Source organism: Peromyscus californicus, unplaced genomic scaffold, assembly GCF_007827085.1.
Source record: "Peromyscus californicus insignis strain IS unplaced genomic scaffold, ASM782708v3 Scaffold_21__1_contigs__length_65335640, whole genome shotgun sequence".
NCBI classification, from domain to species: domain Eukaryota; kingdom Metazoa; phylum Chordata; class Mammalia; order Rodentia; family Cricetidae; genus Peromyscus; species Peromyscus californicus.
Window position 1 is genome coordinate 18,183,048 of NW_026294514.1, and position 19,487 is coordinate 18,202,534.

The 19,487-nt window shown below is 46.4% G+C and overlaps 1 protein-coding gene and 1 long non-coding RNA gene across 8 annotated transcripts in view; one reads left to right on the forward strand and one right to left on the reverse strand.

Moving 5' to 3' along the window:
• Positions 1–19,487, reverse strand: part of Mettl21a (methyltransferase 21A, HSPA lysine) — an 83,415-nt gene continuing 63,928 nt past the window's right edge. The window contains exons 2-5 of one of the 7 annotated variants that reach the window (XM_052749679.1): positions 19,182–19,328; positions 10,435–10,615; positions 9,198–9,309; positions 1–1,703 (exon numbers count right to left, since the gene is read on the reverse strand). In XM_052749679.1, the coding sequence (XP_052605639.1) occupies positions 1,306–1,703; positions 9,198–9,309; positions 10,435–10,581 (657 nt within the window). In that variant the 5' untranslated portion in view covers positions 10,582–10,615; positions 19,182–19,328 and the 3' untranslated portion in view covers positions 1–1,305. Of the gene's footprint in view, positions 1,704–3,815; positions 3,978–9,197; positions 9,310–10,434; positions 11,353–11,481; positions 11,598–19,181; positions 19,329–19,487 lie in introns of those variants that run through there. The other 6 variants (XM_052749677.1, XM_052749678.1, XM_052749676.1 and 3 more) reach the window with 6 other exon arrangements.
• Positions 11,761–19,487, forward strand: part of LOC128117609 (uncharacterized) — a 39,804-nt gene continuing 32,077 nt past the window's right edge. Inside the window, exon 1 of the long non-coding RNA XR_008220849.1 lies at positions 11,761–12,236. This is a non-coding gene — a long non-coding RNA (uncharacterized LOC128117609). The remainder of the gene's footprint in view (positions 12,237–19,487) is intronic.

Genomic DNA, 19,487 nt, shown 5'->3' on the forward strand with positions numbered 1-19,487 from the left:
TCAGGTATTCTGATATCCAAAATATTTATTAAAAGAAAATGAGGCCTTCAATAGTCTATACAACAAATTCAACAAATTTCTATTACCAAATGCCATTGTGAGATCATAATGTGCTATGGTCTAAAGTGCTTAAGTTTTTAGTTAGACTTTAATGTAGAAGAAAAGCTTGTACTGATAACTTTATTCATAAAGTCTACTCAGAGAAAACCCAGTAACCTCTGGCTAGGGATGTCATAACTCGGGGTTAGTGTTTGCCTAGTATGCGCACAACCTTGGATTTGGTCCCTAGCGACACAAAACATCAGTGGCCTCTAAATAGAATTTACTCTGCTCACATGGTTATATGCTTTTTACTGATACTAGGAAAGGAAAAGGAAAGAGGCCTCCAGCAGCTTGCAACCCACCAGGGAGCCTGCTATCCGAGGAGCGATTATAGGTTATAATACAGGGTTTGTACCTTGGGAGCTAACTTTTGTGAGAAATGAGAGTTAACTTTTACAAACTGACATACTAAAAGGAAAAAAAAAAACCACCTAGAACTAGATACAACATTGAGAGACAGCAAAGCTGAAACAGCATCCCTGTGGAAGAAACTTTCAGCCCACAGTTTTATGTAATTGGAAATGTAAAAATTTATTTTTATTTATTCCTTTGCTTACATACTTAGCCCTGAAATCTGGCAAAAAGGTATGATAGGAGAAACAGAAAATTTGTCCTCATCTCATGGTGCCTGAAAACTATATGGTAAGTGAGGTGTCATGGCACAAACCTGTAAGTAATCCCAGCACTCAGTGGGAGTGGCAAGAGAATCACTCCAAGTTTGAGGTCGGCCTGGTCTACACAGTTTCAGACCCAGCCAGCACTACAGAGTAAGGCCTTATCTCACAAAAAAGTAAGAGACTTCAGCAGCACAACCCTTTCAGGAGTATGTGCAGGAAACCTGTTTACACTCAGCAGACGAGAAACATTATACAGCCCGTGTAGGACTGAATCTCACCAGTTTAAAGACACCTTTACACCGTTCTTTTCAGATCGTCAGTGGAAACTGCTTCCTAAGAGGGCACACTGGGTACGGAAAAAAACATCAGGCAAACCTCACGTGCACATTTACTGCTCAGCAGTGAGCCAATCATAACAGACAGTTACGGCAATGGGACAAGGTATGAATTTGTCTGCACAGAACACATGTTCTCTGTTCCTTGAGCAGCTCTGGTTGGACAGACTTGCAGTCTTCCATCACATTAGCATGGGAGTTCTAGTTGTAAAACCTTAACTGACACATTCAATTCTTAGAAAATAATGCCACTACAAGTCCTTCTGCTGGTTTCTCTTTTGTGCTTTGTAAATATGTACATCCTTCTCAGGATCGTAGTGAACCTTACTCACAGTAAATCGCCTCCCCAGCATTGTTAAGAAGTTATTGTCCCGTTCATAGCGAATTCGGCAAGCTAAAAGAATCACAGAGCGGCTGCTACAGAGATGTTCCAGTGTTTGAAGAAGATCTGTGAAGGTATCTTCTAAGTATATGACATCAGCTCCAAGTATGAGATCAAATTCTCCAGGCGAAAAACTTTCCAAATTTTGTCCCCAAGTCAACTCCTTAACAACAACTTTGGGTTGGATATGGGGAGGTAAGTTGGCTTCAACATTTGACTTAAGAAATTCTAATGCTACTTGTCGATCCGTGATAGTCACATGAGCACCTACAACGTGGGACAAACAGAAAGTAAGGTGACCATCATACGACCATAGTGGACAGAGAGGGTTTGCTCCGGTTAAAACAGGCGTTATCTAAACATCCCAGATGGTATGCAGAGTACCACGACCTTCCACAGGCAGGTCAGCAGTCCAGAACAAACTCCTTTTACACTGTGTAAATAAAAGTAAACCTTCAGCTTGCTTCTGTGGCACACCTACTGTTTGCCAAAGTGGTTCTAGTAAACTGTAGCGTCACAGAGTGACACAAGTTGATGCTCCTGAATTCTCCAAGTGGAGCTGACCCAACCTTTGGGAGCATTCACCATTCAACTCGATCAGTGGGTTATAACCTTCAAATCAGTAGGGCTCAGGGTAAAATAAAATCCAAGAATGGAAAATGGAGAACCAGAACATGACTATCGAGATGAGAAGATACAAACCATGACTTCCCAAGAGACAGCTCAGCTGCTGAGAACCTGCAGGGGACCGTCATGCTTCTCTGAAGCAGCTAAGCTGCTTGTGTGATCCAGGCATATCTACCGAAAAACTGTCCTCCGAATTATCGGACAGACTTGGTATGTACTGGGTATCATGTTAAAAGGCTAGTTCATGTTCTCCACGTGCTGCTCCACATGCAAATGAGGAGGTTACTGGCACAGTATTTATTCATCTGTCTTTATGGGTTACTGAGTGAACTGTAAGATCTATTTGCTTTTAACCAATGTGGGAAAAGAGAAAACTGAACCACAGCCAACCATATTAGGTTAGTCTTATTATAGCTCATCTATAAAGTGTAATCATGTCTAGCTTTGGCATCAGAAAGTTTGAAATTTAAGTGTTTTATTCCTTCATAATAGCATCTTTCCTTTGTATATGTTTTCTAATCTCCCAAAGGACCCCAGCACCTTCCCTGTGGCAGCTTGCACCAGGTGTTTCTTATCTTGATGAAACACTAAGGCAGTGTGGAATTAAATCTGAGGTTACAGGGCTAGATGGAGACACCGATAAAAATGCTCAAGCTGAGTCCTCAAGCCTGGACCTACCACTCTATGATTCGCTGACAGACTGTGTTGCCCAAAAAGCAGAATTCAGTGACTGTTCCCTGAGAGGGGAAACTGCACGCAGCCTTCCTGGTTTGAATTAGTACTTTTAATGTGTATTTCTTGGCAGGATACAGAGCACTCTCCTGGCAATACCAGAGTGATCTAATCAGCTAAGCTTCAGCTCAGGACTTTCTCTGAGAAACCTAATGCCTATCCTGGGGATCTCTACCTGCTAGGTACTACTAACTTACTAGGTATTCCAGAGCTGGCATAAGATCTTAATGCCAACCGAACATTACCCTGAACATCTACCAGGTCTACAAATATCTAAGTGACTACTACCAGCCAGGGAGCCCCAGCACAGTGCTCACCCCAGCCAGTGAGCCAGCACAGGCCTGGTAGGAAAACCTGCATTTGACCCAGGTTGGTTACAGCCTGGTCAATAAGATGTGGTAAGGAAGGGCATGATGTTGGACCAAACAAGAAGATATAAAATGGTTTCCTGTAAGAGATATACTACAAGCAGAAAAGCAAGCTACTATTGTTCATAAGTGACAACGGAAATGGAAAGGGACCTAGTGAAAATCCAGTGGGCTGTCACTCAGGAATGGAAAAACAATTTGTAAACCTCTGTCGTGACTTTCAGTTTTTGTTTTGTTCTTTCGTTTGTTTGGTTGGTTGGTTTTTGGTTTTTTGAGGCAGGGTTTCTCCGTGTAGCCCTGACTGCCCTGGAACTCACCCTGTAGACCAAGCTGGCCTTGAATTCAGAGATCTGCTTGCCTCTTCCTCCCCGAGGCCTGGGATCAAAGGTGTGCACCACCACTGCCTAGCATAGTTTTTGTTTTATAAGCACTGCTTTACTTTTGATTAAACATTCAAACATAGCCATGTGCTACAAACACAAAGCTGAGCAAGAAGATCCTCACCTGGAGCAAAATCTCATGAGTGAGAGAAAGCTAAGAACCATGATGCAGTGGGAGGCAGAGCAGCAGGAATGTGCTGTGCACAGGGAATCACACAGTCGGAAATTCCTCAAGAGAGGAAGAGGCCAAAGGAAGAGAAACCTGAACTCACACTAAGATAAGGCCATGAGCTGGGGAAGGAGAAAAGTCCTTCAAGGCAAAAGGCAGCAGGCATGAGCAGTGCGGGTCCTGGGAACTTCTCAAAGCAGGAAAGGAGCTGAGGAGCTGTGCAGGAGGAGATGACAAAGCCTTACCAACAAGCCGGGGATGTGGTCTGCAGCAACAAAAAGGCACGGATGTTTAAACACAGACCACACCATCAATTAATTGCACCTTTTAGATAAGTATCTGGCAGCTACTCCAGGAAGTGAGAAAGCAGAGAGACCAGGTGGGAGGAGGCTACAGTTACGCAGGGGACAGATGGTGAAGGCTGGAGTCAGCATTAGAGAAATAGTTAAGACAGACTCCACAGAGTTCAGGGCTGTTGAATTCGGAACCGCAACCCATTAACTCTGTGGTCCATTCATTATAGCACATGAAGAGAACAGATTGGCTCTACGTGTCCTGCAGGATGAGACTGACTATACACCTATCCCTCAACTCTGGTGACTACCTGGACAAGGATACTAACTCAGAACAAGGGAGGAAACGCTGGGTTTATCTCGTGCTGCCTGAGGTACTAGGAAATAGCCAGGGAGCGGTGCTAGTTTTCCGGGTCCACGGCTCAGCAGTTGTATGGAATGACAGCAAGCCATCAGACATCTTCCTGAGCACGTATTTCAGGACAGGCGTCTCCAGGCCTAACTGGGCATCAAAGTACATGGGAGATTTTTTTTAATGCAACCCAACTAACAGAATCCTAGCTTCAAAATGGGATTTTTACCCCCATCTACAAATAGTTCCCAAGTAGCATAAAGATTCAGGAGATTTTCAAACTAAAACCCTAGTTTGAAAGTCAGAACTAGATTCAAAGTCTTGCCATAATCCATAGCTTTGCAACCTTGGGCAAGTTATTTACTCTCTATTAACTCTTTGTCAACACTTGAGGAAAAGCCATGAGCAAGTCCACTCTGAGACTGATACTGGGAAGATACAGCCCAACCGCACACAAGAATGCTCCTCTTTCTGAGGAAGCCTCACGCCCAATACTAACATCCTGCAAAGCATCATCTACTTTTTATGCAATCTGTCTTTACCTAGTCCTTCCCTCGGGACTTAGAATGTAAGTTGCTTCCTAAGATGCCCATCTACCTGCCTGGTCACCCTATGCTCCCCACACTGTCCTGGGAGGCACTGGTAGGTAATTCCTGGATTCAGGGATAAATGACTGGGTACCAAACCATGAGAGAATAACCAATCCCTTTAAAGAGAGAATAACCAATCCCTTTCCAAAATGTTTCAAAATCACATTTTACTTCTGTTACTGTTTTTTAATTTTTTTTTCTGTTTTTAATATCAAAATTTCTCCAATCTAATACTTTATAGTGAGTATGAAAATCATGCAGCCACACAAATGCTTATGACAGGCATATGAAGAAACACACACACACACACTGTGATTATGAAAATACAGATGGAGAAAAGAAAACGAAAGGAAATACATCAAAATGCAAACAGGAATTCTGCTGCAAGGATAATTATTTTTACAATAGAGTTGCATCAGTCTTACTATTTTTCATGATTTCCAAAAAGTCATCAATCTAGTTGGTTCATGTAAGTTTGTTTATTTGTTTGGTTTTGGTTTTTAGAGGCAGAGTTTCTCTGTGTAATAGTCCTAGCTGCCCTGGAACTCATTTTGTAGCTGGCCTCGAATTCCCTAAGATCCTCCTGTCTCTGCCTCTCAAGTGCTGGGATTAAAGGCATGCGTCACCACCACCAAGCTTGTTTTTTAAGTTTTAAGCTATGTGTATGTATGTATGTGTATGCATGTGTGAGTACAAGTGCCCACAGAGTCCAGAAGAGCAGGCTGGATCCCTTGGAGCTGGAGTTACAGTCAGTTGTTGGCACAGCCATATCTGAATGGAATGGCAGAAGTCATAAAGCCAGCACAGCTGCTTGACAAAGATCCAGCAGAGCTGAGCCATATGATGGCTGCCATGTCACCTTTGGTTTTCATCTCCACCTGTTACATACTTGGGGCACTCTTAATATTTGTACAATTTGAGGATGTTGGATTGATGGAAAATTCCTTATGAATCATTTATGCCTTCTCCCAGAAATGCTGCTTCTAAGCTTACCCAGGAAAGTCCTGAACATACTATCCCCCCTGCCCCCACTTTGAGGGAGATATCCTTATTTACTTAAAGGTCTTTCTTATGCCTTGGAGGTTGTGACACATAAAGAAGCCAGAGGTCTCTTTATGAGGCTATGAGACATTCTTGGAACATCTGTCCCTGTACTTACACTGGAACAACATATTCAAAACAAAGTAAATTCAAAAAGGTCAACAAGATTCAGTGGGCTAGAGGAATTGTCCACAGTTCATATTACAAGCCTCTTCCCACTGTACACTCAGACAATTACATGGCATACAACTCTGCCCTACATAGAGACATATTGATAAGTAAAGTATGGAGTGGAAAGATGATAAAAGTATGAGATGTTAGGACCTCCCTCTCTCAGAAGTTAGCTCATGTAGAGCCACTATAATGTCATATGATCAAGGAACAACAGAATGCCAGGATTAGACATATAGACCAATTCTATAAAGATATAAATGTGAACATTGATTGTATTATGCCAGAATTTGAATAATAACTGCATCAGCTTTAGCCTGAGGGTTTTTCCTGGGCACTCTGACCACTAAGAGTTAATAATACCCTGCTTGGGACATGGCAAAATGCCCAGGGTGGTTGAAGATTTTGTTTTGGTCTAATGTCCTTGAAGCAACCAAAACAACCAGCCTGAGCACAGGCTGTCATATGCCTCTAGATTCTCAAAAATTGGGTTATGGGGTTAAAGAGTAAGAATGATAACGCTGTTTATTAATGATGTCAAAACTTGAGGGAAAATGATTGGAAATGATAACTCTGTTCTGTCATAGTTTATTAATGATGACTAAAAGATGAACAAAAGGAAGTGAAACACATGTCCAAAAACAAAAATGATATGATCTATGTTTTGGAACATCATGAATGTATCCCTGCTAACTAAATTCTGTATAAATAAACACTCTGGCTGCTAGTCAGGCTGCAAGATTCTCCCGACCACCATGGCCTGGCTCACTTCCTTCTCCCAACGACTCCTTACACCCTTACACCCTCTGTAGGACCCATCCACCGCTGGGGAATGGCTCCCGGCAAGTTGTGAACCTGAAGTGGGTGTTGGGAACCAAACTCAGGTCCCGTGCAAGAGGCAGGTCATCACAACATGCTCTTCTCTGCCTAGCCACCTCTCTAGCCCCCAGTTCCTTCATGACTTATTCCCAAACTATACAAGCATCCCAGTATCTGAGTGGCTGGTACTGTTCAAGGGTCAAGGACACAGAATGAGTGATGGTTTCACTTCATTCCGAAATAGTGTTTGAAGAACTTTATCCTCACTTCTTCACCCCCCTCCATCTAGATTTCTCATTAGAAAAAGAAGCCCCAAGAATAGCAGCACGCGCACGTGCACACCCCACAGTACACCCTCTGTCGGCTAATGAGCTACTCTAGCTAATATGGATGGATGGTGACTAGCCCATCCTGAGCCTCACTGTGGAACCAGTACTGTCACTATCCCCATTTTACAGACAGAGAAGTCACTGATAGAGGTTAAGCATCGTGCCCAAGACCAAACAGCTGGAACAATCAAGGAATCAAAATTAATTCCAACTACAACCATATATGTATGCGCTAACACGTCTCTTCACCAGCCAACAAAATTTTGCCTGTGTTTACAGTAGAAAAAGGAGGGTGGGGTGGGGCTCGGGGTAACAGACAAAGAACCTTAATGTGAGCTCCTGTGCCTGACAAGATTGCTTTTGAGTCTCAGATCTCTGCTGATAAGGACACTGAACGTGGCTGAATGTCTCAAAATATGTGGCTGAATGTCTCAAAATACCAGTTTCAGTTGAAAATAAAAATTAAAAGTAATGTATAACATACATGGCAATGTCATAAGGATCATCTAAGGACAATAAAAGACATGGGGCCAACAAGAGTCTCATCAATGACTTAATGGTGTTGTGGGTGGGAAGCCCTGGGCTGTGGGGCCACAGACAACAATTAAAACATCAATAGATTCATGTGCAGCCACTAAGCCAAAATAAAAACATCATTATGGTTTTGCTTCTAGACAGACAGAACAATCAATTAATGTGTACCTTAAAATTTTTTTAACCTTGGTTTTTATGTTATGTGTATGGGAGTTCTGCCTGCATGGATGTCTGTGTACCACGTGCACAGTTTCTACAGAACCAGAAGAGGGTGCTGGACCCCCTGGCACTGAGGTCATAGGCTTCTGTGGACAGCCACGGGGGCACTTGGAATCCAACCCAGGTCCTCTGGAAGAGCAGCCAGTGTTCTTAACTTCTGAGCCGTTCCTAGCCTCTATGGGTACTTTTACCCACTAGCCCCGCCACTGCTCTCCAATCAAGACTGAAGAAAACAATACAGACTTGTAGACCGGAAACAGAAAAGAGAATACTGAAAAATAATAAGTCATCAGAGAAAAGGCTGGGACAAGAGGGGCTTAGCTTAGGCCTAAAATATCCGTAGAGTACAAATAATTCAATGTTCTGCAACTCCAGATGACCCCCCCCCCTCCCCCAGGTCAGTTTCCCCCAAGAACCAGTAGCGTTGGGATTATTAGCCTGGGAGCTTTTTACAAATGCAAACTCTTGAATCCCCCTCCCAAGCCATGAACCACAAACCACCCTGTAAGAAGAGCCCCAGGTGATAATACTTAGGTGGCTGATACGACAGATGAAACCCTAGAAGTTAGTGTGTCTTTATCACTGGTTAACTTGAACAATGAGTCAGAAGTTGTAGAAAGAAGTCAACAGCGAGTTTAAAAAAAATGAAACTTTAAAATGTTCTAGCCAAAAAATAAATAAATAAATAATGTTCTAAGCAGCCAAGCACAGTGGCGCAACATGCCTGTAAACCCAGCTACTTTGGAGGCTTACAAATTCAAGGCCAGCCTGGCCAGCGGTCCCGTATCAGATGAAGAGTGATAGATAGGTTGGTATCAACTAAGAATTACAGACCATGAATATAATTTCTTAAAAAGAGATGTCAGTGTACACTTGAGGGGCCCATCCTCCCTAGGAGGGAAAAACCAGCTACTTTCTCAACAATGAAGGACAACGATTGTTCCCTTACCTCACAGGATTGGGTCTAGCAGTCCATGGACTTAGCACTTTAAGCCAAAGAAACTGTGCACAGGGTTGTTGTCCAGTTCTACTGTTTGCAGCATACAATCAGAGAACCCGGTGGCCTCTCAGGAGAAGGATGAATAAGAGGATGACAGAAGGAGAAGAAATTGCTGTGAGCTAGCCCATTGCACTCACCCAGCAGGGCGGCCACGATGCCCACCAGCCCTGTGCCAGCACCCAGCTCCACAGCAGAGCAGCCTCTGAGCTCCACGGCACCCATCTCCAGATACGTGGAAAGAACAATGGCCTGAGTCAAAAACACAATGTGATTACGATCAAGGTCAGCCAGTCACAAAGAGCTGTTATGGCTTCAAGATGCCAAATGCTGTGAGGAAGAACAATGACCAAACATATCCATATTCATATTCATTCTCTCTCTCTCCCTCCCTCTCTCTCCCCTCCCCTCCTCTCTTCTCTCTCCTTTCCCTCCCTGCCTGCAAAGTATAATTCCTCAAGAACAGGACCTTACCTGCTGCTATAAGGTAACCTATTAGAGCAGACACAGGCACAGTGTGCCCAGCACTCCTTATGTAGAGTACATGCTAACCAGTGAACAGCTCTACATCTAAAAAGCTTAATGCTTTATGTGTCACAGCACATTTCGTGAGGTTAAAAAACCATTCTGGAAGAAATGACTTGAATGATCTTTGCTTTTCTTCAAGGCAATATCGGGTTTCTGAGCCAAACTAAAAGAAGCATTACAACACCCACGGCTCTCTGGGCCCTGCTGCTGGGTCACTGCCCAACAGAGACCCTGGTCACGTTCTGGGCATCAGAAGGCAGGTTTCCACCAAAAGTTTTAGAATTCCACATGTTCAGTGAGCATTTGCTTACAATCCCATACTTTTTACTCTTTTTCCCCTCACAACTATATACTAGGCGTATAATGGAAGTGTCTTCATGCCGATCATTTATTTAGCAGCCAAAGACAGAACTATCAGAAGCAGAAAAGCAAGAATCTCTTTGAACTATGGAAAACTTAAAGCATGATGTTGTTGGGCTCTGTCTCCACACATTCTTTGTGTGGTATTTCAGAAACTAACTTAATGAGTGACCAGGGCAAAGAGGCTCCTGCTTTCCTGTCAGTTTTCTGATATTCACTGGGCAATCACTGGTCTGTCATTTCACTTCCCTCAGCTTTCAAAATTCGATGTGTGTAAGAGGACACAGGGATGATGAAAAGCTTGTAAACTGGGGTAGTAATGGGTGCACTGCCATGAATATACTGAACAACCCAGTGATTTTTGCATACTTTACATTGGCAGAGAGCATATATGAATTCAATCTCAATAAAGCAATCAATTTTCTTTTTAAAATATAGTCTAGTCTTATGATGGTGGACATTTCCAGAGGCCCTCCAGAGCTGACTTACCGCATCCCAAACCACTGCTGCGACTCCCAGTTGCCTCCAGTCCTGACGGATCTGGATGGTGTGGTTTGCAAAAGAGAAAGTGGCAAGAGGCTTGTGGAATTTCTGGAGTCCTATGGCCGCGCTCTCCTCATAGGGCACCAGGGCCATTTCTCCTGAGTCTAACTCCGCAACTTGCTGAGACCTGTCATGCAAAAAGAATCCTGAGTGACGTTGTATCTTAAGTGACTTTAAAAAGCTATTGAAGCCGGGCGGTGGTGGCGCACGCCTTTAATCCCAGCACTCGGGAGGCAGAGGCAGGCGGATCTCTGTGAGTTCGAGGCCAGCCTGCTCTACAGAGCGAGATTCAGGAAAGGCGCAAAGCTACACAGAGAAACCCTGTCTCGAAAAACCAAAAAAAAAAAAAAAAAAAAAAGCTATTGAAGCTATTCTACAAATTCAAAGTAAGAAACAGGTTGAAGTACATCCAATTTCTTCGACAACTTTTCCTGAGTCTTACGGGGGAATGAAATTTGGCTTTGAGTTCCTGTCAACTGATACCTCTGGGGGAAAACACCCAGACCTCGCCAACGCCAACTCCGTGAGGGACGCCCTACAGGCTCCTGCTACTCTGCATGGGTTTGGAGCTCCATAAAGGTGCAAGAAGTGCCAGTGACAGGCCTGGGCATCTGAACTGTCCCGACACGACAGAACAACACTTCCCGACTTCCATATTTTTGCTGTTTTCTTGGTCTTCCCGCCTACATCCCCACGTCTAGCTGGGACAATGGAGCCGAATGGATATTTAGGCTGAATCTTAAGGGTCCGCCCTGACTTTTGATCCTCGCTGGCTCGCTATGGCGGTGGACAGTCACTCTGAAGGCTGGAGTCGACCACACTGGCGGAAATCCGCGCTGAGCAAAGATGCACATCTGCAGGATCCCCCACCCCGGCCCCGCCCGCCACCTCTGGACCACGGATGCGCCGTCCTCACGCCCACGACAGGGTCCCGAGAACCCGCCGCGGGTGGAAAGAGGACTCGGCAGGGCGATCCACCCCGCCCTCTGGGACCTTCGGGACCTTGGCGGGAGGCAGGAGACGGAGCTCGCAAGCCACCCTGCGGCGACTCAAGGCTGATACTCGTCCCGGAGGTTTCCCCGAGCCGCGCAAGCGCACTAGCCTTCCCTCGCGTGCAAAGCTCCGCCTTAAAAGGGCCGATGGACAGGAGGCGGGCGGGAGCGGCTTCCGGGAAGGTAGGCTCGGGCTTCCGGTCCGTCACTTTAATGGCGCTGCACTGGGTTGACCCCGGTTCTTTCGTTCCTCTTTTCGTAGGGCCCCACGGTTTTGGGGGCGCCAGGGAGGGAGGGCGAGTGCGCAGGGGCGTGGGGTGCTCTGCACCGGCTGCGCTCTTGGGCGGGTCTTGTTTTTCAAAGTGGACAGGTCGTGGTGAAGTTGGTTCCCGGGGACGCGTGGCCAAGTAGGGTACGAAGCGAAGTCACTGTCGGTTTTGTGGCCGTGAAGTGGGAAAGTCACGCCGGGCATCCCTTCACTAGGGCGCGGGTGGGGTGGGGTGGGGTGGCCGTGCGGCGCCCCGGCCGGGTTTGGAGCCGGACCTCGTGCAGCCGGCTCGGGCGCTCGCCTCGCTCCGCCGACACCCAGCCGGCCGACGCGGCCACCTTTCTAGGTTCTGCCCTACAGCTTCCGCTGCAAACCCCGGTCCCCGACCCCGCCACCCGAGGGTCTCCGGGTGCCTAGCCTCGCCCAGCCGGCAGGCGGCGTGCCAGACCTCAGGTGACTTGGAGCAAACTGTGGAAACCAGTAAGCCAGTAAGATCCCTTTCCTCAAGTTGCTGAGTTTTCTGTCTGGGTCATTTTTTTCCTCTCCATTTTTCTCCTAATACGTCTTCTCCTTACTTGCTCCATGGGTCTGTGTTGTCTCAGCCTCTCAGCTTCCCCTTTTCCTTTCCTTATTTTTAAAATCTCACTGTTTTTCCGCTAGGAGAAATGTTAATCACTCCGATTTATTCAGTGAATACTTAAAGGACTTGGGTCTTACACTCAGGAGCTCTTTAGCACAAAGTCCCCAGTTGGAGCAGAACTGAAGCAGAAGTGATAGAAACCTTTGCTGGAATTATGGCCATCTGGGGATGTTGCGGCATGACTTAGGGGCAGCAGAACAGGGGTGTGAGCAAGCTAGAAGACTTCAAAAGTGAGGTACAGGGGCCTGGAGTGACGACTTAGAGCTTTGAGAGCACCTGTTGCTCTTGCAGAGGACACAGATTCAGTACTCAGCACCCACATAATGGCTCACAAACACCCAGGGGCCCAGTACCCTCTTCTGACCCCTGCAGGCACCAAGCACGCATATGGTGCACATATATATGTACAGTCAAAAAAGTCATACACAATAAAAAATGGCGTAGTAAAGAAGTTTAAATGAGGTAAATGTTTGAGTGTGGGTGTTGAGCTGTTTGGCAAGGTAGGCATTCTTTTAGAGACTCTCCAGGCATATAAGAACTTCCTGGTTGTCCACTTGACTCTCAATGTCAGCATCAGAGAAGGACTCATTAATTAAACTGCAGTTCTAAGAACCGAGAAGACACTTCACTGACAGCCTCGTTTGATTGGGTTTGGGTTGTGTTGCGCATTATTTGTGTAACTATGTAAAGATGTGTTGCTGTTTTACCTTGCCTGCCTAAGGCACCTGATTGGTCTAATATAGAGCTGACCGGCCAATAGTGAGGGAGGAAGTATAGATAGGGAGAGTAAGGAGGAGGAGGAACTTAAGCTGGGGGCGGGGAGAAAAAGAGAGGCCAGGGAGACACCAGGGGGCAGCCAGACAGACACAGGGGAAACAAGAAAGTAGGATATACGAATGAAAAAGGAAGGTAAACAGCCCGGAGGCAAAATGTAGATGAATACATAGAAACAGGTTAAATTAAGTTGAAAGAGCCAGTGGTATAAGCTTATGCCAAGGCCCAGCATTCACAATAAGTCCCCATGTCTTTACTGGTTGTCTTTGGTTGTCAGCCCAAAGAAAATGCCAAATACATGATTGTTTAGTTTTGTTTCAGGCAGGCTCTCCCTCTATAGCCTGGCCTTTTCTGGAACTCATGACAACCCTCCTGCCTCAGCTTGCTGAATGCTGGTATCATATGTGTGAGCCACCATACTGGGGGCCTTACTTTCAGTCTTGTTGGGGATATGCAAAAGGGTCTACTCTTTGTGTTGTCTGGGGATGATCCTAAAGTGCATTTAAATATAATGATCCGCCGGGCGGTGGTGGCGCACGCCTTTAATCCCAGCACTCGGGAGGCAGAGCCAGGCGGATCTCTGTGAGTTCGAGGCCAGCCTGGACTACCAAGTGAGTTCCAGGAAAGGCGCAAAGCTACACAGAGAAACCCTGTCTCGAAAAACCAAAAAAACAAACAAATAAATAAATAAATAAATAAATATAATGATCCACAGAATTGTGCTTTTTTTCCTTCTAGAAAGATGGCTTGGGCTCATGTCCGTGGTCTCCGTGGGACATTAGAACCAGACAGGGAACTTGCTTGGTGCCTCCTCCAGATGGGCAGCCTCCCTGTGCACCTGCACAGGATGATGGGTGGCCACCTTCCTGCACACTGAGGGTAGGCTAGCATTCAAATAGGGCAGAGGCCATTAGTTGAGAGTGAAGGAGTTCAGGGAATGCCACCCTGAAGTGGAAAGGCTGGGGATGCTATTTTCTACTGAGGTTACTAGGAGCTTTCTCTGGAGTTTCCTTCTTCTCCTGTTGCTTTCTGTAGTCCAGGGTCCTCTAAGTTTCCAGATCTCAGAGGTTTAAAGGTATTTACTTTCCTTTCCTCTGGTTCACCCTGCATATAATAGAATTGCCTTTTCTTCTCAGTATGTCTGCAGTCAGTGCACTCAAAGACACGATTATTAAACCTTCAGAGATAGGTAAGTGGAAAGATACCTCCATGCTGCAGTAGCTCTGTGTGTGTGTGTGTGTGTGTGTGTGTGTGTGTGTGTGTGTGTGTACACATGGCATGTGTGCCACGGCACCTTTGTGGAAGGAAAGCAACTTTGTGTGTATAGTCTTCACTTTCCTCGTCTGGGACAGGATGGCACTGTCTGCAGCAGCAGGTGCCATGTTAGCTGGCCTGCAAGCTTCTGGGAGCCCTCCTGGCTTCTCTGTGTCACTGTAGGAACACTGGGATTACAGACACGTGGCCTTAGTGGTCCTGGGGATCTAAATTCAAGCCCTACCCACGGAACCATCCCCCTAGCTCTGCAATACTTGTTTTATTTTTATCAGCCGAACAAAAACTGACTACTCCCCATCATGCAGCATCTCCAAGAAGAATGGAGGAGGACGCTTCTTTTGTCCTTCTTGTTTTCTGGAGTTCTTCCGTGTTTGAGATCACAGGAGCAGCAGTCACCTTGCTACAACTTGGTTACTTACTCCTCTCACCTCCCACCAAGTGGGAGCCTAACCCGAGCCTTTATGTAGACTTCAGAATTGCTGTGGGCATCTGCTGTTGTTGCCTGCTCAGCGTCTATTTCCTGTTTTCCTGGAGCAGTTCTCCTGCTGATGGTCAGAACCCCCGCTTCTGGGATCCAAGTTCTGCGTCAGCCCCCAGTCTACACCTTACGGATGCCCCTCTACTTACCAAGTGGTTCCACTCAGATAAGCCCATTGTCAATCAAAAATACCGGGCATTGAAAATGCACAGACTACCCTGAACCCAACATCATACGGCTTAGGAACACAGAATGCTGCAGCCAGTCCGTTTTTCTCCTCATGACCATGGGGCTGACTGGAAGCTGCAGCTTGCTGCCCTGTTCAGCATCCCCAGGGAGGTTCCTGCTGCATATATCACCAGCCTGGGAAAAGAGCCAAGCTCAAAGTATGGTTTCTATTAAATGCACATCATTTTTACAGCGATGTAAGGTCAAATTATTACAAGTTGAGAATTGTATTAGCTGTGAGGGCTTATGTCTCAGTTTTCCATATATAAAATAAGAATAATGAGATAACTGAATTAAAAAATGAGGAAGGTACTGAGTTCCTACTGAGAACTGTTCCCCTAAACAGGACACCACATATAGTAGTTGCTGTTCCTGCTCTATATTTGGGGTGTACTATCCTGGGACCCAATTCTATGACTAGGCACAGGTCCCAGGCCTGGCCGTTGGGCACATTCCTTCCATCTGAAACACACATGCATTAGAAGTGAACATGTGGATAAAGCGAGGCTTGAGCAGAACCCATCCTAAGACTTGTTGGCACACTCAGATAATCAGGTGAAGGAGGGAAGCTTGAAGTGGTCCAGTCTCTGCTCCCAAGAGAACTGAACCAGTAGGGAATGGTCCTGATAAAGGGAGAGGTGGTTTCTGTTACTGCCCTCTGACCACCTGGATCCAGTCAGCCTAGAATTTTCCATTATGTGAGCCATTAAATTCTTTAATTAGATTACACCCTTTGAGATGTTTTTTTGGTGTTGTTTTTCTGTAGAAGGAAAACTATCGTAATATATTCAATCTGGCTGATCCCTTGAACAAAGAAGATAAAAAAATCATGCTAAAAAAAATCAAGCTCATGATTGTCAGAGTGCTGTGGAAATGGAGAAGCAGATGCCTGCAGAAACCCAGGGGCAGAGCTGCTAGGCTGCCAAGTATTTCTAGTACTAAGCCCTTCCTGGATACATGTGGACTCCTGGGACCCCATGGGTACCAGAGTAATGGGATAAAGTGTCCTTTATGCTTAATATTGCTTGAGTATCTGATACATACAGCCCAGGATCCTAATGAATAGGTGAATTGTAGTTTGGTTTTCGTTCTTGTGCTTTAGTAAGTCATGTAGACAGAACACAAACATTCTGCAAGTTCCTCATACATGACTTAGTGATGCTAACTGGTCATCACATTTGCCAAAGCAACCTTGTCCTAATAGATGAAGGTTAGTCTGAACTGTGTGTTAACAGACATCCGGTTCCTACCACACAGTCAGCAAATGGCTCAGGTTAGAATAGGCTCCATAAATATTTATGGCATGGCAGGCCAGGCGTGATGGTTCACACCTTTAACCCCAGAACTCAGAGAGGCGGATCTCTGTCTACATAGTAAGTTCAGACCTGTCAGTTCTCACATATACAGTGAGACAGTGTCTCAAAAACAAAACAAAAACAAAAAAACAAAACTGTGCCATGAAGCACATCCATTCTAGGACAAAATAGTACACTAGCACAAATGCCCTAGAGACTGGTCCAGCCTGGTCTCCTCCCTGGTCCCAAGGAAGCACACACCAACTGTCTCCTGTTCCCTTAAGGCTCTTAAGGCTCAACCTTCTCTCTGCTCTTCTCTTTTCCTTTCCAACATGGTCAGGATTGTAAGTGGCCCCGACTTGCCTCAGAGTTCTTGTGGCCTGATCCCCTACCTCTGCTCTCTGAACACTTCAAAGATATTTTCCTTGAGCCACTGGACCAAACCCAGCCATCCCCCAGATCCTGGCCCTGCCTCATCCTCTGTCACCCTCAGACTTTTCTACAACACTTAAAGGGGCCCTTCTGGCCTCACAGCTTTCTTGTGGGACATTTGGAGCAACTATCTCTGGTCTTGCCTTTGTCCTACTTCCTCAATACTGCCTCTAGGCTTTCCCTAGGCTGCTGCTTCCGAGGAAGCTCGCTTTTCATTTTTTTCCTACAACCCTGCGGACTTGGCCACTTTATTCAAGTCTAATTTGTTCAAAGGTACCTCTTAAAACAATCCAAGTCCTCTGCAGCAATCAGAGTGATGCCATGGAAAGAACAGAGAATTTGCTATGATAGGGCTTGAACGTGTGCTGTTCTTTAACAGTATAACCTTGGTGGAGTTCACTAAAACTCAGTGTTTCCTGTTCTGTAGAGGGGGGCTAGTGATGAGGTCCATCCTGCACTGTATGGGGGGCTAGTGATGAGGTCCATCCTGTACTGTATGGGGTTAGTGATGAGGTCCATCCTGCACTGTATGGGGGCTAGTGATGAAGTCCATCCTGTACTGTATGGGGTTAGTGATGAGGTCCATCCTGTACTGTATAGGGGTTAGTGATGACGTCCGTCCTGTACTGTATGGGGTTAGTGATGAGGTCCATCCTGTACTGTATGGGGGTTAGTGATGAGGTCCATCCTGTACTATTTGGAGGTTAGTGATGACGTCCATCCTGTACTGTATGGGGGTTAGTGATGACGTCCATCCTGTACTGTATGGGGCTAGTGATGAGGTCCATCCTGTACTGTATGGGGGTTAGTGATGAGGTCCATCCTGTACTGTATGGGGGCTAGTGATAAGGTCCATCCTGTACTGTATGGGGTAAGTGATGAGGTCCATCCTGTACTGTATGGGGGTTAGTGATGACGTCCATCCTGTACTGTATGGGGGTTAGTGATGACGTCCATCCTGTACTGTATGGGGCTAGTGATGAGGTCCATCCTGTACTGTATGGGGGTTAGTGATGAGGTCCATCCTGTACTGTATGGGGGCTAGTGATGAGGTCCATCCTGTACTGTATGGGGTAAGTGATGAGGTCCATCCTGTACTGTATGGGGGTTAGTGATGAGTTCCATCCTGTACTGTATGGGGGCTAGTGATGAGGTCCATCCTGTACTATATGGGGGTTAGTGATGAGGTCCGTCCTGTACTGTATGGGGGTTAGTGATGAGGTCCATCCTGTACTATATGGGGGGCTAGTGATGAGGTCCGTCCTGTACTGTATGGGGGCTAGTGATGAGGTCTATCCTGCACTGTATGGGGGTTAGTGATGAGGTCCATCCTGTACTGTATGGGGTTAGTGATGAGGTCCATCCTGTACTGTATGGGGTAAGTGATGAGGTCCATCCTGCACTGTATGGGGTAAGTGATGAGGTCCATCCTGTACTGTATGGGGTTAGTGATGAGGTCCATCCTGTACTGTATGGGGTTAGTGATGAGGTCCGTCCTGCACTGTATGGGGGCTAGTGATGAGGTCCATCCTGTACTATATGGGGGTTAGTGATGAGGTCCGTCCTGTACTGTATGGGGGTTAGTGATGAGGTCCATCCTGTACTATATGGGGGCTAGTGATGAGGTCCGTCCTGTACTGTATGGGGGCTAGTGATGAGGTCCATCCTGTACTGTATGGGGTAAGTGATGAGGTCCATCCTGCACTGTATGGGGTAAGTGATGAGGTCCATCCTGTACTGTATGGGGGTTAGTGATGAGGTCCGTCCTGTACTGTATGGGGTTAGTGATGAGGTCCATCCTGTACTGTATGGGGGGGCTAGTGATGAGGTCCATCCTGTACTGTATGAAAAAGCCCACTGGGCAGTACGGCATGCACTAATCCTAATTCAAACCAGCAACAAGAATTAAGGCACCACGGTTAAACAACTGGCTGTCTTTCTCTTTGTGCACCTTTGGGGACTTAGCATTTCTGTATGTCATTTTCCTCATCTGCAGAGTGGGGACAAGTTCTGATGGCACATAAGGAGGAAGGTGATCCGCACATGCTCGGAGACTGGGAAAGTGCCCAGCATGTAGTAAGCATCCATGTTCCTTCTGTCCCCACCCTTGGCTGCCGGGCCAGCTTTCCCCCAGAAAACAGGATTTGTAACCTGAGAGAGTCACACTTCACCCATTCTTGCCTCTCAGTGTCAACATTTTACATCTGCTTAGTGAGAGCTTCTGTAATCCCAGGTGGCCTCCGTCCTCAATGGGACTCTCGCCAGAGCCGCCCCCGGGAAAGAAGCCCATGCTTCTTCCATCTCCCTTTACCTTGGCGCCTCCTGCAGCCCTGGCTATGGCGTCCTCAAAGTCCTGTGAAGGGCTTAAGTCACTTGCCAACTTTGGGCTTCTTCGTCTGAACTTGGTCCTTCGTGTGTGGCAGAAGTCTCCTTGCTCCTCCCTGAAGTCTTCTTCCCCCTGTGAGGCAAACACTGTTATTTCTAGACCGGCCTCCTTCCCGTCTGTGTGCCAGCAGCAGCAGCAGCAGCCGGGCTGGCCAGGCTAGCACTATCCTGTCGTGACCTGAGGGGGCAAATCCTCAGCTCGTGGGGCATCACAGGGAGTCGCAGCCGTTGG